Source organism: Pelophylax lessonae (assembly GCF_965119305.1).
Source record: "Pelophylax lessonae genome assembly, chromosome: 2".
NCBI classification, from domain to species: domain Eukaryota; kingdom Metazoa; phylum Chordata; class Amphibia; order Anura; family Ranidae; genus Pelophylax; species Pelophylax lessonae.
Window position 1 is genome coordinate 372784137 of NC_138769.1, and position 24278 is coordinate 372808414.

The 24278-nt window shown below is 44.0% G+C and overlaps 1 protein-coding gene across 1 annotated transcript in view; it reads left to right on the top strand.

The window, feature by feature from the left end:
- Positions 1 to 24278, top strand: part of VAV1 (vav guanine nucleotide exchange factor 1) — a 169256-nt gene that overhangs the window by 107992 nt on the left and 36986 nt on the right. The window contains exons 8-15 of the mRNA XM_082247737.1: positions 1606 to 1709; positions 8894 to 8993; positions 17235 to 17330; positions 17417 to 17485; positions 17647 to 17733; positions 21402 to 21487; positions 23383 to 23515; positions 23922 to 24031. Coding sequence (XP_082103863.1) covers positions 1606 to 1709; positions 8894 to 8993; positions 17235 to 17330; positions 17417 to 17485; positions 17647 to 17733; positions 21402 to 21487; positions 23383 to 23515; positions 23922 to 24031 — 785 coding nt within the window. The remainder of the gene's footprint in view (positions 1 to 1605; positions 1710 to 8893; positions 8994 to 17234; positions 17331 to 17416; positions 17486 to 17646; positions 17734 to 21401; positions 21488 to 23382; positions 23516 to 23921; positions 24032 to 24278) is intronic.

The following is a 24278-nucleotide window of genomic DNA, read 5'->3' on the forward strand; positions in this document are numbered from 1 at the left end:
CTGTAAGTCGACTTCTGGCCACATCTTGACTGAGAGCAGCCCATTCTTGCATAACTATAGCTTGGAGTTTGTCACAATTTGTGGGTGTTTTTTTGTCAACCTGCCTCTAGGGGATTGACCAGAAGTTTTCAATAGGATTAAGGTCTGGGGAGTTTCCTGGCTATAGACCCAAAATTGCCATGTTTTGTTCCCCAAGTCACTTAGTTATGCGTTTGCCTTATGGCAAGGTGCTCTATCATGCTGGAAAAGGCATTGTTTCTCAACAAACTGTTTTTGGATATTGGGAGAAGTTGTTCTCGGAGGATGTTTTTGTACCATTCTTTATTCATGGCTGTGTTCTTATGCAAAATTTCAGTAAACCCACTCCCTTGGCTGAGAAGCAACCCCACACATGAATGGTCTCAGGATGCTTTACTGTTGGCATGACACATGACTGGTGGTATCACTCACCTTTTCTTCTCGGGACTAGGTTTTTTCGGGATACCCCAAACAATCAGAAAGGGGATTCATTGGAAAAAATGACTTTAGCCCAGTCCTCAGCAGTCCAATCCCTGTACCTTTTGCAGAATATCAGTCTATCCCTGTTGTTTTCCCAGGAGAGAAGTGGCTTCTTTGCTGCCCATCTTGACACTAGGCTTTCCTCCAAATGTTTTCACCTCACTGTGCATGTAGATGCACTTACACCTGCCTGCTGACATTTCCGAGCAAGCTCTACACTGGTGGTGCCCCGATCCCGCAGCTGAATAAACTGTACGAGACGGTCCTGGTGCTTGCTGGACTTTCTTGGACACCCTGAATCTTTCTTCACACATGCAGTGGAAATGTTGTTTTATGGTTAATTTCATTTTAATGGCAAAGAGGGACTTTGCAATTAATTGCAATTCATCTGTTCACTTTTCCTAACATTCTGGAGTATATGCAAATTGCTATCATAAAAACTGAGGCAGCAGACTTTGTAACAATTCATACTTGTGTCATTCTCAAAAATTTTAGCCATGGCTATACTCTTTGCAGAGAGACAGTTGAAGGAGGGACCCAGCAGAGGAACACATACTTGAAATGTTACCACTATGCTAGGATGAGTTTTCATGCTGCTTTGTTTATATTAATCTACTATACAGTGTGTGTGCATATGTATGTGTGTGTGTGTATATATATATATATATATATATATATATATAAAATTATTATTATTTTTTGAACTCCCAGAAACCCAGATCACTTTTTTTGTTTTGTAAAGGATTATGAATTGCAAGTTACTCCCATGCGGGTACCAATCTTTACCATTAAAAAATGTGTTGCTGAAGCTCCCACACAGATGAAAGCCTTTGGGTCCTTTGAAATCTACCAAAGTCCAATGTTGGAATTTTCTTTTACTTTTCTTTGGCAAATCAATACCTGACAGATTGGGAACATGTCTGGCCTGTGAGGCTTACTTAGGAATATTTGCAACTTGTTGTTACTGCTTTTTCAGGTTTCAAGAAATCATTCTGAAATCAAATAGAAAGGGTCATGTTATTTGAAGACATTACATGTTGGACTAATTGATATAATTTTTAAATATATTCAGCAGTACGGTGAGTAAATACACGATCTCTGTTTCAGGATCTAAGAAAACTACATCAAGACTTTCTGGCAGAAATGAAGTCATGCATCTCACCCAAGAACACACAGAACTTGTATCAAGTCTTCCTCCGCAATAAGGAGAAGTAAGATCTTTTATATTTTCAGGTTTAGACTGGAAAACAATCTGAAGGAAAGTTCTATAAAGAGCAAGCAAAACACGTATTAGCTTCTTTTCAGCGCATATCAGTTTCAGAACACAGCAAGGTACTTTGCTTCAGATTGTAAAATAATATCGCACCAGCCAGGTGAGAGTCTGGTATATGCAGGTCTTTCAGGGAGCTCTGGAGTCAGGGGTCCAGGCTAACAAATAGCTCACTCCTCTTCACCCACAGTGCCGGTCTCTCTTATCTCAACTGTTTAAGGGTTAATTCAGTGGCAGTAAAAATAGGCAGTTGAGTTATGGTTTTATTGCTTCTCCCCTAAAAATGCAACAGTGGCCAGATGGAGTAGGTTCGCAGTTTCAACATGGTTTTTGCATTCAAAGGCCGTTTAGCTGTCAACATAACCAGGCATTTAGGAAGTACTGGTAGCAGTATGGCTTCCTGCTTCTTGGATGCCTGGTAGCTGTTCCTGTACAGCTCTATGAAAAGTCATCTGCCCCGGATCACTTTTCACAGGTGCGACAAGGGCTGCCACCTGTGTGAATGAGTCCTAGTAGGGAAGGCTGAAAAGGGAGGTATCTGCCCTCTTAAATAAACCCCATCTAAGCTTTACTCCAGGTTGACTCTGCACAAGGTGTAAATCATAGTCAACAGGACAGATTCCACCATTCAAAATTGAAGCTCGTTTTCTTCTAATAAGCTTTTATAATTCATTTTTTTCTGTCCATGTTTGTGTAAACTTTCATAAGAAACCAGAATATGTTATTTTCCCTTTGGTGCATATGAACATGAAGTAGATCTGTATTTCATAGTGGACACAGTTATATGGGCTTTTCAGCTTTTGTAAAAACCCAAACAGAATATCATCTCATAACAGAGTTACTTTAATTCGATATTAGGATACGTTCAGATAATATACCACTGCACATGTATATACCTTGGTGTGTAATCACATGAAACTGTGAATATATATTTTTTCAGGTATATGGAGGATCTTTTGATGGCTAGATGTTTTTCTAAACCAAGATGTGTATTTTTAGGTGACTGCCATAAAACTGTCATGTACATAACACAAATGTAAAAAACGGAATTTTTGAAAATCTTACCTGTAAAATACCTTTCTCTGAGTCCTCCGACAGTCGCCGCCTCTTCATATTCGTCACATATGGGGTATTAGACTTTGCTCCAAAGGAGTAGCTAGGCAACAGAATATGTTAACATTAAAGCTTTTAACATATCCCACCCTCAAGGGGTGGTCCCCTCAGTCAATACCCTCCTACTTCCTGCAACCATATCTCAGTTTCAGTGGAATAGCAGTAGAGTATACAACCAAACCCCAAAAGAGGGGCGGGGGCGGCGACTGTCGGAGGACTCAGAGAAAGGAATTTTACAGGTAAGATTTTACAAAAATTCCGTTTTCTCTTACGTCCTCCGACAGTCGCCGCCTCTTCATATTCGTCACATATGGGGACGTCCCAAAGCAGTGCAAACATGAGGGGTGGGAAACGCATCCGCGCCGAAAGGCAACGCAGTCTCCGCATCAAAGAAAGGAACCCAGCTGGTCAACAGGAAAAAACAGGTGCTCAACAGGAGCAACAACCCAGGAAAAGACAAATAACCAGGGGATAAAAAAAAAAACCTATCCCAACAGCCAGTGGTCCCCAACAAGGGACCCTAGGGAATCGCCGCACTAAGAACCTTGCGGCCAAAGGAAGCATCCGCCGATGCCTGAACATCTACTTTGTAGAACTTTGTGAAAGTGTGCACGGTCGACCAGGTCGCCGCCTTACACACCTGGGCTACAGAAGCCCCATGACGACAGGCCCAAGACGTACTCAGAGATCTAGTAGAGTGCGCCTTCACAGGCACAGGGGGAACCTTCCCCTGCAAAGCATAGGCCTGTTCAATGGTCTGCCTGATCCATTTGGCGATGGTAGAGGCCGACGCCGCCATGCCCTTCCGAGGACCCTCTGGAAGAACAAACAAGGAATCCGTCTTTCGAAAAGACTCAGTCGATTTAAGGTAAACCCTTATCGCCCGAACAACATCCAAAGAATGTAATCTCACCTCCTTTGGATGTTTAGGCTTCGCGCACAGCGAAGGCAAGACAATATCCTCATTAAGATGGAATTCCGAAACTCGCTTCGGAAGAAAAGAAGGATTAGGTCGCAAGACCACCTTATCCAAATGAACAACCAGATACGGAGACTTGCAGGACAAAGCCGCCAGCTCCGACACTCTGCGAGCCGAAGTGATCGCAACCAAAAAGGCGACCTTTTTGGACAACATAGACAACGAGATCTCCCTGATCTGTTCAAAAGGAGCACGTTGTAACACAGATAGAACGAGATTCAAGTCCCAAGGGGGCAGAGGATCCCTCCTAGGAGGAACCAGATGCCGCACTCCCTGAACAAAAGTGCCAACCAAGGAGTTGGAAGCCACGGACGTTGAAACAGAAGGGCCAGCGCAGACACCTGACCCTTTATCGTAGCCAGCGCCAAACGCTGATCGACACCCGTTTGAAGGAAGGACAGCACTCGGGAAACCGAGTACGTGCGGGGTGAAAACCCCCTGGACTCACACCAGGCAAAATAGGCCTTCCAAGTACGGTAATAAACCTTCCCCGAGGAAGACTTCCTCGCGTTGATCAAGGTATGAACGACCTCTGGGGAGAGACCCTTCTCCTTCAGGACCTCGGTCTCAACAGCCAGGCCGTCAAAGCCAGCGACTGTAAAGCAGGATGGTAAATCGGCCCTTGAGACAGGAGATCGTCTCGAAGAGGCAGACGCCACGGGGCGTCGACCGCCAGATTCACGAGGTCTGCGTACCAGGACCGGTGAGGCCAGTCCGGTGCCACAAGAATCACCGTGTTGCGTTCCGAGTGTAACCTGCGAAGGAACCTGGACAGCAACTGAATCGGTGGAAACGCGCACATCAGCTTGTACTGATGCCACGGGGCCACTAACGCGTCCGACGCGTCTGCCCGAGGGTCGCGCGTCCTTGCCACGAACCTTCTCACCTTGTTGTTGAGACGAGACGCGAACAGGTCCACATCTGGAAGACCCCACTTCGCGCACAACATCTGGAAGACAGTCGGGTGGAGAGACCATTCCCCCTGATCCAGGGTCTGGCGACTCAGATAGTCCGCCTGCCAGTTCTCCACCCCTGGAATGTGAACCGCCGTTATCGCCGGGACATGAGTCTCGGCCCAAGACAGAATGTCGGCCACTTCTCGAGCCGCTCGGGCACTCCTGGTGCCCCCTTGGTGGTTGATGTAGGCCACCGCCGTGGCATTGTCCGTCTGCACCCGAACCGGGCAGCCCCGCAGCCGGTCCGTCCAGCGATGAAGACAGAGATTTATCGCACGCAATTCCAGAATGTTGATCGGAAGGGAGGACTCCCCCTCCGACCAAGTCCCCTGGGCGGACAGAACGCCCAGAATACCACCCCAGCCCGACAGGCTGGCATCCGTAGTGATTACCGTCCACGAGATAGGACGAAACGACTTGCCCCCTGACACCATCGGGGACTGGAGCCACCACAGAAGGTCTCTTCTGGTGCGATGACTCAACGAGATTTGAAGATCCAGAGATTGAGGTCACCCGTCCCACATGGACAGGATCTCCGCTTGGAGACCCCGCGTGTGAAACTGGGCGAAGGGAATCGCCTTGAAGGCCGAGACCATCAATCCCAGACATCTCATGCACGTCCGCAGAGACGAGTGCGGAACGTCCCTGAGGGACCTGACTTCCTCCTGAAGAGTTCTGAGTTTGTCTTCCGGCAGGAAGACCTTCGCCTGCACCGAGTCCAGAATCATTCCCAGGTAGGGAAGACGAACCGACGGACTCAGTGTCGACTTTGGAAAATTTATTGTCCAACCAAACTCCTGCAGAGTTTGCATCGTGACAGACAGGTCCTTCTCCAGACCCTGGCTGGTCGCAGACCAAACCAGAATGTCGTCCAGATACCCCAGGACAGAAATGCCCTGGGCCCTCAATAATGCCAGAACCGGTGCAAGCACCTTGATGAAGACCCGCGGAGCCGAGGCGAGACCAAAAGGCAACGCCACGAACTGGTAGTGATCCTCCGCAATGGCGAATCGAAGGTACCTCTGGTGAACCTCGAAAATGGGGATGTGAAGATACGCATCCTTCAAATCGATGGAGGCCATGAATTCCCCCGGAACCAGGGCAGCCACCACCGACCGCAGGGATTCCATGCGGAACTTGCGAACCCGCACAGAGCGGTTCAGAGCCTTCAAGTCCAGAATTGGACGAACCTTGCCCTCCTTTCTGGGCACGGTGAACAGATTGGAATAAAACCCCCGAAATCTGTCCCGATGAGGCACCGGAACTACCACTCCCTGAGCCCTCAGGTCCCGCACCGCCAGGTGCAGGTCCCGTAAACGCTCTGGAGACAGTTGAAGATTTGAGGGAAAAAATCTGCTCTCCGGCCGAGAGAGAAACTCGATCTTGTAACCAGATCGAACGATCTCCTGAACCCATCTGTCCCGCACGCGGGCCAACCAGGGCTGAAGAAAACCAAGCAAGCGTCCCCCCACCCCAAAACTGGGTGAGGGCGCCCCTTCAGGCCGCACTGTTATGGGCTGCGGATCCGGATTGACCGGACTTCTGTTTTCCAGACCAGGGCTTCTTCTGAGAGCCTTGACCTTTGAACGGTTTGCCCTTGTAGTGCGACCGAAAGGCACGAAAGGACCCCTGAGGGGGCCGAAAATTAGCATGCTTCTTCCCAGAAGCCCCCTTAGCCTTGGGGAAATGGGGCAAGAGAGTGCTCTTACCTCCGGTGATCCCCTTAATCAACACATCCAAGGACTCCCCAAAAAGGCGAGACCCATCATAAGGCAGATTGGCTAAGGTCTTACGTGAAGATTGGTCCACCGACCAACATTTCAACCAAACCAGGCGGCGAGACAACACCGCCACGCTGTGCACACGTGCAGTCAACGGGACTAGGTCCAAGTCCGCATCACACAGATACATGACACCCTGGTAGATTTGATCCACCATATCCAGGGTCGCCGGCGAGGCCGAATCGGCCACTAAGACGCGCCTAAGCATCTGCGTCCAACTTGCGACCGCCTGGGCCGCCATGAGAGAGGCAAACGGAGCCTTAAGCATAGGACCCGTAACAGAATAACTATGACGGGCAAGAGACTCCAATCTCCTATCCGTGGCATCACGGAACACAGGGGAATCCTCTGGAGGAATCGCAGTGGATTTGTTCAAAACCGCAATTGCGTGATCCACTGGGGGTGGCACACACCACCTTTCATCAGTGGAAGGCGAGAAAGGATAACGCAGCTTGAACCTACTTGGTACAGCAAAAGGTTTGCGTAGATTGCGCCATTGTTCCTTAACAGCGCGCTGAAAATCATCCTTGCAGGGAAAAACCTGCGGCGTCCTGCGTTTCCTCTGCGTCCCATAAGCCGCCAAGGCAGCGGGGGGGACACACTTCATCCTGCAAACGCAGCGTTTGTTTTATGGAGGCAATCAATTCATCCATGATTGCAAGCTCTTCAGGCGAGCCAGGGGGAGAATTATCAACCCCCTCAACCTCAGCCTCCACCTCGGACCCCACTAGATCCAGGGAGGAGCGGGACCCCGATAAGGAGGCCCCCGCCATAACAGCCCCATCACCTTCACCCTCAGAATCAGAGGAAAGAGAAACTCTGGGTCTTTTAGCAGATTGAGCAGCCACCAGCATCTGCACCTGAGCAGCAAGGCCAGCCACAATAGTGGCTAAATCCCCCCCTGGGGGGGAAACAGCGGTCCCCTGGCTTTCCACCAAGGCGGTAGGAAATTTGCCCTCCTGAGAATCCATTGCCCCTATTACAAATGCCGGATAATAAAGGGTTAACTGCCCCTTTAACAAGCGCAGCGAGCGCAGCCCACCGCACCACACACAAGCACAATGAGACCCCCACAGGGACAATAAAACTGGCACAGGCAATGGATAAGAAGGATATAACCTGAGGAGACCCTCGCCGCTGCTGCTGCCTCGATCGGTGTTCCTGGAGAAGAGGAAGTGATGCGGCCAGGGCGCTCTATGAAAGCCTATGGGAGGCTACAAGAAAATGGCCGCCATGCATGTAGAACATGCGGCCGGAGCGAGTGTAGGCAAAATGGCCTTGTTTGGCGCCGAAACCGCCGCTCCACAGTACAGTAATGCACACATGTCATCCATGTATAAAAAAACATGTTAGATCGCCGCAGCGATTGCTGTATAGTGCCCCAACATGCCACAAAACATGCCCCACAGCACACAGCTTCTCACACTGACAAGGCTGACACACACAGTGTCACACAGCTCCCCCCCCCCCCTTGCCACCCACAGCATGCAGCCGAGTGATAGGGAGACAAACAGTGTGAACAGAGGCAGGTTACACAGTCCCAGACTGACACCCCCCCAGACAGACAGGTCCCCACATAGATACACTTACCTCACAATGGCGTGGGGGACCCGCACAGGCGAACAAGCCGCTGCACATGAGGCAGGGAGAGTCGCATACAAGACGCACAGAATGGGGGTTAAGAAACCGCACAGCGTCCAGTGAGGTAGCCACCTCACCAATCATCCCTGCACCGAACAGGGATGGGTCGTTCACTGTGCCAGGAGCGTTACCTGGCTGAACGCTCGATGGCAGACTGGGAAGCCACTGACCCACGACCTGCGACCAGGGGGATCAGCCCGAGACCCAGCCCACATGATCCTCTTCATCCGAAGAACTAACTAATGCTGACAAAAAGAACAGCTAAGTAAAGGTAGAGAGAAAACTCAAACAAAAAATCAAAAAAGAAGAAAGAGTCTGGGGCACAAAGCCCCAGCACAGAGAGAGCCAGCCACTCCTGACAAGCTAGACATTGAAACTGAGATATGGTTGCAGGAAGTAGGAGGGTATTGACTGAGGGGACCACCCCTTGAGGGTGGGATATGTTAAAAGCTTTAATGTTAACATATTCTGTTGCCTAGCTACTCCTTCGGAGCAAAGTCTAATACCCCATATGTGACGAATATGAAGAGGCGGCGACTGTCGGAGGACGTAAGAGAAATACGAGTTTTCTTTACATTTACTAAAAAATTTTTTGGGATTAGGAAATATATACTTTAAAAGCAACACCTACATGTATGGTATTTCCATCCAACAGGTTTCTAATTTATGGTCTCTACTGTAGTCAAGTAGAATTTGCCTCTAAAATATTGGATCAGACATCTCAGGAACAAGAGGATGTCAAGATGAAGCTTGAGGTAATTTGTGGTGATAGAACAAATGGAACATCTTCTCCAGATTTTATTAGGCATTATATTGTTAAATGTTGTGGTGATACTATTTTGTGCCTAATGATGCATTTATGATAAACATAAAGCTCAAAATTCGGCCAGTCCCTGCCACTGGCTATGGGTTCCCAATGGGAAGGAACCATGAGTGAACTTGAAAGCTGTTTTGCTGTTTGAGGCAAACAATGAATACCAGAAAATATCCTAGAAGGGGAAAAAAAGTGTGGCTGAATATTGGGTATGGTCTAGAGCAGGAATGTCCAACCTGCGGCCCGAGGGCCGCATGCGGCCCGAAACCTCAGGCAATGTGGCCCACTGCCTCCTGACAATTTTTTTTTGCTGGGGAGGAAGGAAGTCAGGTTGGGGGCACGCCACAGCAGCTTCCAACTAACGGTAGGCAGAGGCTGTCTCAGAGGGGGAAGGGGAACATGTGCAGTGACTCCTACCACCATGACCACTTCAAATCACTGAAGTGGTCATGGTGGTTAGAGTGTTCCTTTTATTATTGCTCAGAATAAGTAAACCTCTGCATACTGATTCCTTTTCATTCGATCATCCTCTAGTTGTGTTAAATTAGTGCGGGTGGAGCGGCGGCACGGGAAGGGCGCGGCGGCATTTTATTACTTATGTACCTTAACTATAGTATATATGTAATATGCGGCCCGAGGAAATTTCTCTACACTCAATGTGGCCCAGAGAAGCCAAAATGTTGGACACCCATCGTCTAGAGGGAGCAATCAGCAACTTTTGAGAACATAAAAACTTTGGTGAGGCGTATACTGTATACTGTACAGCAGTCAGTACTATACAATGTACAACAAATTTGAATATAGTGCAGTAGTCAGCAGTATAATTTTAAAGTGTCCCTTACATTGCTGGTCAGTAGGAGGAAAAATACTTGGTGTCTGTGGTCACTTGGAGGAAAAATGCCCAGCATTGGTAAACAATGAGACTCATTGATTTAAATAAAAAAAACACTGATCAAAATAAATTGCAAATAGTGCAACCATAAAGGAAAGCTTTTAGTAAACTTGGTTAGCTCTCAGAGCCAAGGACAAGTTTTGAGCACTTGTGTCTGTAGGGGTGTGCCGCTTTATCCAGATTCAGGTGCAAGTCCCTTTAACTCAACTCCCCCAATCCTTTGGGCTCCCAGCATCCCCTGAGCTCCTGGACATGCCCAGGGGGTATAAATGCCAGCTCCTCCCAGCTTCCAGTGCTCAGAGAGATCCTGCCTGATGGGACAGCAGTGACTGGGCAAGTGAGCTGTCCCCAGGTCCTCACCTAATAAGTCTAGTGTGCGGGCCACCAGCAGTGAGCACAAGAGCATGCAGCATCTATCCAAGCCCCAGTCACTGGAGAGGACTCTGTTACAGTCCATGGGGAGAAGCTGTCCAATCAGTGGGGTGGTCCTATCTACAGCCCCCAGAGCCTCCTGACCGAAGTCCGCATCAGCAGTGCCAGTGTGAAGTCTGTGCCAGCAGGAAATCCCCTCAGCTCACAGTCTGTTAAATGAACGATTAATATCTTGGACATGTGAGATTTCTCTAGCTCTCTATCCTATCAGTAAACTGAACTCAGAGCACTCTGCTTCCATCCAGTGGCTATTAGTAGAACTGCAGTAGAATTGTTTTCATATGTTTTATGCCGGTTTCCCTACTCCTCATATTGCAGTTGTGTACTGAAAACCCCTGTTCACATGATTTCCTGTGTAGTCTAAGTTGATTTTCATTGTTAAGTAAAGTAGAAATTGCACATCACCGCTGGTCTGATCATTTGGCTGATGCCATTACATAACGTCTCTTACTAGAAATCAGGATCAGTTGAAAACTATATGATGGGGAATGAAAATCAATGCTTATTTCTAATTTATTAATTAATAAGCCATTGTTTGTATTAGTCAGTAGCAGCTGAGTGCAGATCTGGAAATGAAATGGATAATCTACTTAGTTTTAAGTAGAACTCAAGGCAAAACTATTTTTTAAAATTTTGATAAAGTAAGGGAGAGTTAAAACCTCCAATGGGTTTTTTATGCCATTTATGTCCCATTCAGGGGATTTCCCTTTATTGCCTGTCCCATAACCACAACAAAAAGTGGGAAGGAATCTCTCAGAAGTGAAGTCACCAGAACTCGTGTTTTCATTGGACAATTTTCCCTTCTATTCCAGTAACCACTCAAAATTTTAACTTTTGGTGATATAAGTCACCAGGACAAATCGAGAGGGTGGATAACCCTAATGGGGACACAGACCGCAATAAAAACTGACAGGTTTACTAGTCCCTCTCCGCCCTATCCAAAACCGAAAAAAATGTACCTTTAGTTAGCCAGGGACACTGTGGAGACTGTTCAAGGCCTACCTTCAGCCACTTTCAAAGCGGTATGGAGGAATGTCTCTTCAAAGGGACTCACCAACAGGCACATAGATCTGGCATGGATGGCAATCCAGAAACCTGTGCAGATGCAGGCGCTGCCCATTTTGCATCATCCAGGAGGTCTGTTGAGGGCCTTGGAACCAGAACTCAAAGACTTTGTACCACAGACGGCCATCACACACTTTGGTGTGCTGAGTGGACTCTTTTGTGGAACATTTTCCCAGGAGGACGTTGACAACACCTAGCTGGCGTGGTGCTGCTTAAAGGATGCTTTTATGGTGGGCCAGAATGCACCTTATCCACCAGCGGGAGAGGATGTCCATTGGGGACTTTCGCAGACTGGTTCACAGTCTGCTCAGAGACTATAACTTGATGGATTTCAAGGAGGAAGAGGTGGCCTGAAGATTTCCCCTTCCCCCACACTCCCTTGTGTGTCCTTGTCCTTTCAATAAAGCTTCGGGCCTGTGAACTCATTCCCCTTCACCCTACCCCCCCATCACACCCATTGCCTATTGAACTTTTTTTTGTTTGAAACAATGCATGCATTGATGCGTACCTAGAAATGTGCTTCTAGTAAATGCTTTTGGGGTAAGCCACGTCATACATGATATGATGGCTCCGCACAACACATTAGGCATCATACCGCAGAGTAAATGTAATTATTTTATGATTGGAAATGTATTGTTATGTAGTGTATTTATGTGTTGCGTTGCAGTACAGGGTAGAAAGTATTATGCAAAATAAAGTATACTTTTTCAACAAAAAAAAAAATAGGCAGATTTAACCGCTTGCCGACTGCTCACAGTATATTTACTGCGGCAGTCAGCCCCTCACAGGCAGAGCGACGTAGGTCTACGTCGCTAGCCTGTGAGGCTCTGGGGAGCGAGCACGCGCCGCCGGAGGCGCGCTCCCGCTCGGTCACGGACCCCCCCCGCGCGTGTGACCGGCGGACCCGATGTCCGCCGGTCACTCTGCGATCGTCGGGGAGAGGGAGAAAGGCAGGCGGCTAGTGTAAACAAGCGGCCTGTCATTCTCCCCGGTGTAGAAACAATGATCATACGGTTCTACTATGTAGGACCGTTGATCATTGTTCCTACACCTCAAGCCACAGCCAATCACAGTTAGAATCATGCCCCTAGGGACACACACAGCCCCTCCCTCTCAAATAAAGTTAACCCCTTCACTGCCAGTGTATTTTTACAGTAACAGTGCATATGTATAGCACTGATTACTGTAGAAATGTCACTGGTAACCCCAAAAGTGTCAAAAATGTCAGTCAAGGGTCCGATCTGTTCGCCGCAATGTCGCAGATCGCCGCCATTACGCGTTAAAAAAAAACAAAAATCTTTCCCTTTGATAGTAAACGCGATAACTTTTGCGCAAACCAATCAAAATACGCTTTTTGCGATTTTTTTTTTTTTTTTACCAAACATACGTAGCATAAAACAAATTGGCCGAAAATGTTAAAAAATTTAGATTTTTACATTTTTTGGGGGGAATTTCATATAAAAAATGTGAAAAATATTGTTATTTTTGCAAAATTGTCGCTCTTTTTTTGGTTATAGCGCATGATCAAAAAATCGCACAGGTGATCAAATACCACCAAAAGAAAGCTCTGTTTGTGGGAAAAAAGGACGTCAAATTTGTTTAGGTACAGCGTCGCACGACCGCGCAGTGGTCCATTAAATTCACGCAGTGCCGAATCGCAAAATACCCCCTGGTCAGGAAGGGGGTAAAATCTTCCGGGGCTTAAGTGGTTAAGCTCTGCTGGGAGAGTCTGTAGAACTTACCATAATGTTCAACTAACCCATAAAAATTAGAAAAAAAAGTAGCCTCCTTGCCACAAAACCCCAAGTTAAACATTGGAAGCTTTGGGTGTCATTTGCACCTACTGCACTGATTTCAAATAAGACCTGATCCAGCCCCCTAAATTCACATCTGCATCACTAAATAGGATTAGAAGTCAAAGAGATGGCTGCTTCAGCTCCAGAGCCTAATATATTGGCCCACTGGCAAGGGGGAAAGGGTTCCATTTAAAACAGCACTACAAAAGAGATCTGTAAATGCAGGGCCATTTTCAAGAAGGGCACCTAGGAGAGAAATGTTTTAAGCTTAATAATCCATGCTGTAATTGCTATCCAACAAACCTAGGTAGTTTTACAGAAAAGTGATATATTTAAAATATAAAGGTCATATTTTAAATTGTTCTAGATAAGAGTGTGAAGTGCAGTGTACAGTCCTGGCATCATGCCAAAGAGTACAGCCTAGTGCTGGGAGGGTACAACTGCATCATGCATGTGCAGTTATCGCTCTATAGCAAAGAGGAAGGTGCTGGTAGCAGAAAAAAGATTCAGCAAGGATAACGCCTATGGCTGTGGAGTATTGAGGAAAAGCATGGAGCTGTCATTGGGGGGACAGGGCAAATTCAAAGTTTACTATAATGTAGAAGTGCTCTTGCTGCAACTATCAGTCCTAAGTTTCTTTTCACTGTAAACAATTTTGTCGTTTGTGGTATTGTGTTGAAAATCTTGTTTCTGTGTATAGCTTGTTTACAAGCTGTTTTTAATTTGTACCTATTTACTCCCTCCTAACCCCATATACTGCAAGTAAAAAGCTATGTGTTCTGACTGCTGCCAAGAACCCTAGATAAGCACAATTATCTTGGTGCTGTACATTGCTATATGCTTCCCCCGTGGAAGCCCAGGGGGGAAAGGTGACCTTGGACAGCTGATCTGTTAAGTGACTCTGATATCTCTTTCTAAACTGGACTCAAGGGCCACAGCTTTATTGAACTTTGCAAAAGTAACAACTTTCCAAATGTACCAAACAACAATGCTAGTCACGGTTATACTGTGAGCATCCATAAACATAAACTTACATAGTCTATGTAGCAAGGTTTCCAGGCCTGTGGCCTGATGTGGTTCTGCCATTAGAACCGGTACTCTCTCCAGCCCATGTGAGCCGTGGCCCTGGGTGTGATAACCGAAGCAGTGACAACTCCGGCATCTTTGTTTGTGGTTTTTATTGTATTTAACCACTTAAGCCCCAAGGGTTTTGGCTACTCAAAGACCAGGCCCTATTTTGTGATTCAGCACTGCATGACTTTAACGGACAATTGCGCGGTCGTGCGAAGCTGTACCCAAATTAAATTGGCGTCCTTTTTTTCCCACAAACAGAGCTTTCTTTTGGTGGTATTTGATCACCTGTGCGATTTTTATTTTTTGCGCTAGAAATAAAAAAGTGCGACAATTTTGAAAAAATAACAATATTTTTCACATTTATTTTTTTATATGAAATTCTAAAAAAAAAAATGTAAAAATCAAAATTTTTTAACATTTTAGGCCAATTTGTTTTCTGCTACATATTTTTTTGTTAAAAAAAAAATCGCAATAAACGTATTTTGATTGGTTTGCGCAAAAGTTATTGCGTTTACTAACTATGGGAAAGATTTATGTCATTTTTATTGTTTTTTTTTTTAACTAGTAATGGTGGCGATCTGCAATTTTTTTTTTGCGGGACTGCGACATTGCGGTGGATAGATCGGACCCCTGACTGACATTTTTGACACTTTTGGGAGTACCAGTGACATTACTACAGTAACTTTATTGGTGATCAGTGGGTTAAATGTATCCCTAGGGGCATGATTATAACTGTGGGGGGGCGTGGCTTGTGATGTAACTACAGAGACATACGATCCTACATAGCAGGATCGCAGGGGGTGGGTTAGCTCTTGTGACAGCTGAATCTCCACAAAGCAGTTGAATGTGCCCCAGTGTAGCCTTTTCCTAGAGTTCAGGCTCCACCCATTCAGCTCAGACCTTTGTAGCCAATGGTAAGGGAGCTACATAACTTCTCTTTTAGGTTCACACCCACAGTGATGCCATGCTTCCAGCAGTCAAGGCTCCCTTTCCCTAAAGGAAGTTCAAGGGGCCTTTATGACTGCTGAGAAGCATAGGCTCATTTATGACCAACTAAAAAACGAATACCTTGCCCCCCAAAAAGACACGGAAGATGATTACGTTGGAAATAGGGCAAGGCCACAGATTTATTGAACTTTGAAAAAGTAACAACTTTCCAAATGTAACAAACAACAATGCCAGTCACGGTTATACTGTGAGCACCCATAAAACATAAACTCATATAGTCTAAAAGGCCTGTCTTTACCATCAGTGCCAGACAGACATTAGACTGACCTCAGAATTTAACTTGAGGGCATAGCCCATAAACCAACATCAATTGCTGGCAAGGTCAAACCCCCCACACGCAAGTCAGTGGTACACCGCAGCCAGCACCTGCTCGCCACCAGATTGTAGGCTGAGATTACCATATTTAGGACAATCATTAAAATGAACCCGATAAGGTCTCAATAAATACTGTTCTCTCCCCCCAAGATCCCTGTGGCAGACAACAATGCCAACAATCCTGTGGACAATTTTGAAAACCTAGGCATTCACCTTGCAGCGAAAAAGCTCCAAACAAGAACTAGAAACAAGAGCAAAGTATGTGACGAGCCAAAACCAGAAAAAGGGGACAATATTGTCACAACATCGAGCAGAAAACATGCTTAATGGGGGAGATTGAACTAACAGAACGGCAATGCCCAAATTTGTTCCCCTATACATGAATTATAAGAATAAACTGACCTGAAACAAATTTTCTCAGGTAATACCCGCAACCAGCGTGAGCCATGAAAACTGCAACAAAGAATTCTGCCAATTGCAAAGGAAAATTCACCCCACAGTGTCAAAATTGAGCCTAGCAAGAGGTCCAATAAACTAAGGAGTCAGCAATGATCTAAAGTAATGCTGGGGAGAAACATTAAATCAGAACAAAAGGTGAGGAAGACCATATAGCAAAAATTAGAAATAATTCCCATCTACCTAAAAGCCATCTGTCTCTTCCGAAAAAAAAAAACATCCCATGGGCAGCAATGACTGTGCCAATGAGGAAAGAGTATTTGGGAAAAATCATTAGAAGGCAAGATCAACTGGGAAAGGAAAAGGTGGAAGACCCAACACTATTAGAATTTGCTGATGTTGGAAGAGATAATGTGAGATAAAAACAAAAGAATTCCGTGATTAGCACATTCTCTGAGTTACCACCAACTGATTGTTTAGCCTTGGCGACAAGTTCACTAATACTTAAGGTGCCAAAGAATACCCAAGAAAAGACAACTAGAAACAAGAGAGCCCTAAATGCATGAAACCAACAGAGGGCCAAATGGAGAGGATGTCGCTTAAGTTGAGCACAGAAGACAGGTGCAGTGAATCAGGGAAGCAAGTCAGATGTTTCCAACCCTTAAAAACCCTCTGGATAAGAAAATTCTGGAAATATCTTCCTAGCTGAATAGTCTGAAACAAACAATACAGTAGAGAGAGTGGTACCCACCGTCAAACCAGCCACAACTATATCCTGCAGGTAGAGAGGTAGGAGAAAATAGCCAGATGCCTTTCTTGCAGGGGGAAATGGAGAACTCATCGCCATGTGAAGGCACCAATTCGTCCCAAATTCGCTGGCAGGTTACCCAAGAGTTCTGGGAGGGAAAACACAGACGGGGTCCAATAGGAGTCAGAAAAAAAGGCTAGAGAGCATGCAGAGGGGTAGTTAACCGCTTGTACCACACTCATCTGTCTATAAAACCACTTGCCTATTCTGCAATTTTCCATTGATAATTTCACTGTCACCACATTTGGTAAAGGGCTCTAACAGCATCATGTTACATGGCACCAATAATCTCATGTCTATTGGGTAACTTTGCAACCAGGCAAATCTTACAAATGTTCAAATTAACATTTTTCTTTATGCAAAAGACCCAAAGCAGAAATATCACTGGTTTTGCAGGAATGTTCTCAAAGAGCAAACAATGGTCGGTTCTCTCTACGGGATTTGCTGATGGTGCCCATGCAACGAGTTTTAAAGTATCATCTTTTGCTGCAGGTACTAGTATCTATTTATTATTAAGAATATCTACTGTGCTACTTATATAGCCCAAGTTCTCATAGATTTATGTCTATTCCATGCAGGAGCTGGTAAAACACACAGTGGAACCAACAGAGAAGGAGAATTTAAAGCAAGCCCTGGATGCAATGAGGGTAAAGAATATATGTAGTGTATATGGTATATTGCACTAAAATGTTTAATGCTGGAGCATTATAAACTAACTAACCTGAAAATCTTAGCTATACAATTGTATATGTATGGAAAGTTCAGTTTATAACATATATTATAATACATATACGTGGTTTCTCCCTAGGATTTGGCTCAATGTGTTAATGAGGTGAAAAGAGACAATGAGACATTGAAGCAACTTACCACCTTCCAGTTATCTATTGAACATTTGGTAAGTCTGTGATGATGAAATCATATTGTTCTGGTTGAAATGCAAACATGCTTGCAAAACTTGGTTTAGGTGGAAGAAAAGGGATGTAAAAAAGGCAAAAAGAACTCTCTATTGAATGGAGCAGAGATATATAGTAACTAAGTAGAACTACTTCACTACTGTACTTAAGTACCGAAAGGCGGTATCTGTACTTTCCTGGAGTAGAATTTTTTTCTTCTACTTCCACTTTTACTTCACTACATTTTTTCGATGATTTCAATACTTCTACTCTGATATTTTTTTTTGTGCTGCATAGTTACTCGTTACTATTATAAAAATTACCACTGCCAGAACAGTAGATAGCAGTTTTCATGAAGCTCAAAACATGTGTATTATCAGTGCATACGAAAATAAATGCTACTGTATGTATAAATAAAAGCTGCATTTGAAATAATGAAAAACAATATGATGTTCAAACTTTTGACTTCTTTCTTTAATAACTACATAACACAGTACTTGTACTTTTACTTTCAGTACTTGAGTAGCAATTTTTTTTCAAAACTACTGGTACTTTTACTTTCAGTACTTGAGTAGCAAAATTTTAAAAAAACTACTTGCAATACTTAAGTACAAAAAATGTTGAATACTTTAGTACTTCTACTCAAGTCACTTTTTGATCGAGCACTTCCACTTCTACTCAAGTCACTTTTTGATTGAGCACTTGTACTTTTACTCAAGTATGGGTTTTGAGTACTTTATACAACTCTGGAATGGAGATACAGTGGATATTGTATAGTGATGCTCTGGTGCGGTGGGCTAATAGCAGAGCTCCATGCTCAGTGCAGAAAACACCTGTTGCTGATTGGTGAATTCTAGAGTGGTCTACATAATGAATGATAAGACTTTTAATGCATTTTCTTGCATTTCTTAGGCTGGGGTATACAGTTTAGCTTAAAATTGACCTAACACCAAATAGTTCTTCATATTACGTGTATACATGCGAAGTACTGTGTAGTTCTAACACTTAGAGAGATTTGGTCCCTCTTTTAAAGATCATAATAACCCTATCCTCCCAAAATGCCTTTTTTTTTCTCCAGAAGGGTGGCATCTTTATTTTAAATCAGTATGTACTCCCTAGTTAGAGATAATAGCTCAGATGTGACATAGGCATTTAAATTCTGGGGTCGGAGCAGTTTTTGGCTCTGCTCACAAATGTCTGCCACAGATCAGCTTCTACTGCAGCCTCTCAACTTGTGAGTTTTGACTTGCTATGCAATATTTAAGTCAGATCAGTAGGGAAGCCCAGACTGTGGAAATGCTTTCTCTTGCCTGCAGCAGACTGATGACATATTCTCGGTCTAGGCAAAGCCAACTGACTGGACTGCTTTTTTTTAATGATAAAAGGTGGACATTTTTATTAATTTTTTTTTACATTAAACTGTTCAAGCACATTCTGACACACCATTATTTTTTACTTCAGACTTGTAAAGTTCTTTAGAAATCGTAGAGGTTCGCTTTAAGATGTCATAGCTCAAGCTTTAGTTAAAATGTATTTTTATCTTGCTAATAAATGCAGATGGGAGGAAGAATTAAGGGTATCTGAACAGTATAACATGTGCCAAACATTCCTGGAAATGTACAGTCTTGAATGAAAATTAGCTATAACTATAGAAGATACAAACCCAGAATATATTATGAAACCCCATAATACAACATAAATACACTGCTCAAAAAAATTAAAGGAACACTTTGATAACACATCAGATCTCAATGGGGAAAATATAATTCTGGATATCTATACTCGTATGGACAGAGGGCTGAATTCAAAGACACCTCCAAAAAATCAAAGTGAAAAAATGATGCAGCAGGCTAGTCCATTTTGCTGACATTTTATTGCAGCAACTCAAAATGGTACTAAAAGTAGTTTGTATGGCCCCCACGTGCTTGCATGCATGCCTGACAATGTCCAGACCATCATTGACCCACCACCAAACTGGTCATGCTGAACAATGTTACAGGCAGCATAGCATTCTCCTCTGCTTCTCCAGACCCTTTAACTTCTGTTACATGTTCTCAGGGTGAACCTACTCTTATCTGTGAAAAGCACAGGGTGCCAGTGGCAGACCTGCCAATTCTGGTGTTCAATGGCAGATGCCAATCAAGCTTCATGGTGGCGGGCAGTGAGCAAGGGGGCCACTAGAGGACGTCAGGCCCTTAGGCCACCCCAGTGTGTTTCTGATTGTTTGGTCAGAGACATTCACACCAGTGGCCTGCTGGAGGTCATTTTGTAGTGCTCTGGCAGTGCTCATCCTGTTCCTCCTTGCACAAAGAAGCGGATACAGGTCCTGCTGATGGATTAAGGAAATTCTACAGCTCTGTCCAGCTTTCCTAGAGTAACTGCCTGTCTCCTGGTTTTTCCTCCATGCTCTTGAGACTGTGCTGGGAGACACAGCAAACCTGGCATTGGTACGTATTGATGTGCCATCTTGGAGGAGTTGGACTACCTGTGCAACCTCTGTAGGGTCCAGGTATCACCTTATGCTACCAGTAGTAATACTGACCCTAGCCATATGCATAACTAATGAAAAACAGTCAAAAAAGATCAGTAGGGAAAAAAAAAAAAGTTAGTGGCCTCCACCTGTAAAACCATTCCTATTTTGGAGATTGTCTCATTGTTGCCCATCTAGTGCACCTGTTCTTAATTTAATCCCAAAGCAGCTGAAACAGATTAGCAACCCCCTCTGCTACTTAAAGCAGAGTTCCACCCAAAAGTGGATTTTCCACTTATCTGTGGGGGAAAAAAATGTCAGTGGCCTCCACCTATAAAACCATTCCTGTTTTCGAGATTGTCTCATTGTTGCCCATCTATTGACCCTGTTCTTAATTTAACAGGAAAGCAGCTGAAACTTATTAACAACCCCCTCTGCTACTTAAAGCGGATTTCCACCCAAAAGTGGAACATCCACTTATCTGTCTCCTCCCCTCTCCACTGCCACATTTGGCACCTTTCGGGGGGGGGGGGGGTACCTGTTTTTGACAGATATACTGTCCCCACTTACGTCAGACCTCGCAGCGGCGGGGTACATCAGAAGTTTGGTCCCCTCCTAGTTCCCCTGCGGCCAGGCCAGTAAGAGAGTGCAGCGTGCTTTGCACATTTGTGCAGTAGGGACCCAACCAGGAAGTCGCAAGGTTTAACTGCTGGGTTCCCTTACTGGCAATGGTGACAGCAGCACCTGACAGCCGATGGAAACATCCACTGCGGTACTGACATCTCTGGATTCCAGGACAGGTAAATGTTCTAATATTAAAAGTCAGCAGCTACAGTATGTGTAGATGCTGACTTTTAATTTTTGGAGGGGAAGGCCGAAACACCGCTTTAACTGACCGCTTTAAATAACACAGGAGTTTACCTGACTTGATTCTATGCTCTGATTAAAAAGTGTTCCTTTAATTATTCTGAACAGTGTAAATTGCCTGAAGTTTCCTGGTTAATTTCAAACAGTGATGGTTTTGTTACAATTAATTTTATGAGTCGGATGGGAATCTGATGAAACAGTAGGTTTAGAAAAATTAAAGATCCGATGGGAAAAGGGAATCATGCCTTGTTTTTCTGGTTTACCTTTAAGTGCCCTCATCATTGTCTCTGTGATGTGAAGTATTTTTGACCCAATATCATTTTGTCTCTTTAGACAGAATCTCTGGCTCTATATGGAAGACCAAAGACAGATGGTGAATTGAAGATTATTTCTTCAGAAAAAAAGTCAAAACTGGACAGGTAAGCAGATATTTTTCTATCCACAGTGGATCCATGATGGGGAAACTTGGCTAAAGTTTTCAGTAAAGAGAAGGGTGAGATGAAGTACCACTATATATATAAAAATGAATGAAATGACAAGAAAAAAACAGCTAGTTTTCTAAAAGCTGTGAAATAAACAAAGGTCTGAGAATTTCTTTGATAAATAGTAATTGGTAGTGTTGGAGAAGAGTAGCTCTATATAAAAGAAATGCACATCAGATGGTACCATAGCAACGTAATGGGGGATATGGTGCAGTATGTACAAAGTCATGTGTTATCATTATAGTGAGGCCTTTAGTGAACATGCAAGCCGATCAAAGGTTACTAAACTAAGACTGGCCATGCACTATACAATTTTCTTGTACAATTTTCCTTTAGATTTACCAAAACCATATAATATGAGGCCAAACCTAAACACTTTTAATATGTATGCAATCAGGCAGGCCCTTGCACTATATAGTTTAAGGTAAATCTAATAGAAACTGAACAAGAAAATTGTATAATGTATGGCCAGCCTAACAATAGCTACAAAATACAATCAGTGCCTTCAAGTAGGTTTGTTAATCCTCAACTAGTTTTCTTTGGACTTATGAGCACCTTGGATCTAAATCTCACTCTTTATACAGAGGCTTGATTTCTGCATGAGCGAAGGAGTTAAGCTTCACTCCTTTCTGAAGTTGAACCCTAATTCCAATATTTAACAGTCCAATGTGAGAGCCTAAGTGGTCAAAACTGGGCTTTTATAAACAGGGTAGGCTTAGGTCCAGAAAGGTGCATCGCTGAGCTTTATGTTGAACAGAGGTTGAGGTCCTATGTATTATGGACCCCAGATCACATGACCTTCTAATTCCTCCTGTATTGAATTGTATTGTAACTGTATTGTCTTCCCTCACACTGTAAAGCACTGAGCACACTGTTGGCGCTATATAAATCCTGTATAATAATAATAATAATCATCAGGTAACTAGTTGGGGATTGACAAACATACTTAATGTACATAAACCGCAGTGTGTCTGTGTTTTGACAATGATGTTAGTTTGATCAGCTAACAGGTTCATCTTGGAGGAAACACTGCATTTTTAAAGTACCTGACACCTTTGCTGAACCAGAATATTTCCCATGGACTGTACTGTTTGACCTTTAGAATGGAGATACTGGTCATGTAAAGTGCTGCATCAGGGGTCTGCTGTCTATAGCAATCAATCAGATGCTTCTTCTCCCTTTCTATCTTCATATGGGAAATTACAACTCAAATCTGATGTTGCTGTTCACAAAACAGATACTTTTTTGTTTTGTTTATTTTACATACAGTTCACTTAGTGCCGGTTCACACTGTTCCGACTTGTCAGGTGACTGTTTCGCCTGACAAGTCGCGGACCGTGCTGTGCAATTGGAACCGTTCTAATAGGAGCGACTCAAGTCGCTCCGACTTAGAAAAAGGTTCCTGCGCTACTTTTGGACAAAGTCGGAGCGACTTGCATTGACTTCCATTATGTGAAGTCTGTGCAAGTCGCGGTGCATGGCGACTTCATTAAGTCGCCTCGAAGTTGTGTCGCCATAGTGTGAACCGACTTTTAAGTGCAGTTCATATAAAAATGAATACATTTTTTAAATTAGGTTTTAGGCTATTATTAATATTCTCAATATTCATATTTCAAAAGTACATAGATTATATTGAAATATACTGCAAAGTAATGATTGTGATGTAGCCACAGCCTTTTTAGTCTTCTTGCATTTTACTGCCTCCTTTTGCCTGAACAAAATCATGAAAATCTGTCTATTGGTTTATCAAAACATAATATTCTGCATGAAGGTATTCTGTCAAATAGCCAAACACACTGTTACATATTCAGATCTTTTTCTGACCTTCTCAGGTATGCCTTTCTGTTGGATCGGGCACTGTTAATATGTAAGAGGAAAGGAGATACATATGACCTAAAGGATTTTATAAAACTTCAGAATTATGAAATTCGTGATGACCCATCTGGAGACAGAGACAACAAAAAGGTAGACCGTCATCAACCATATCTTCTTTGCTGCTTAATAGTCAAGGGGAGGGATCCTATTGAAATATAGTTTCTCAATCTCTCTAACTTACAAAAGTTTTATTTTAAAGTTATAATTTCTCCAAAATGTCATTAAGTGGCCAAGTTTCTATAGGTAGTCAATTCCAGTTTATTAACTGAAGGGCCCCACAGAGATAGGTGGTAGAGAATACTCTTATTAGACTTTTCTACACAGTTAAAGAGCTTGTATTTTTTTGTATATGAAATACTGTAAAATGCTTGTCATATTTCTGGACAATTAGGGAAATACATCAGATGGAGGAATGTCACAGAATCACCAGCATACTGAAAACAGAAGTCAGTGGTTCGATAAAACCAAGCTTATCTTACATAAAATTCTTTTTCAGTGGGCTCACATGTTCTATCTGATTGATGCCCGAGCCTGCTTAGGATATGAACTCTATTTCAAGACAAGAGATTTAAAGAAGAAGTGGATGGAGCAATTTGAAATGGCTGCGTAAGTATGTGACAACGAGGCATCTTATTGTATAGAAAAGTGCATGGATTGCACCCTATTATATTCTACCAAGAAGTGAAATTTATGTATAGTTGAAGCCTGGTGAAATACCCCACCCCCTGGCTTTTTATATGCCTGGAATACCCCAGCACTGGGAATCCTATGCCATACTTACTGATTTTGTTATTCACCTGGGAGTTCCAGGTTCCCCTGCCAACCTTTGCATGTTCCAATGCCCTTTTAAGAA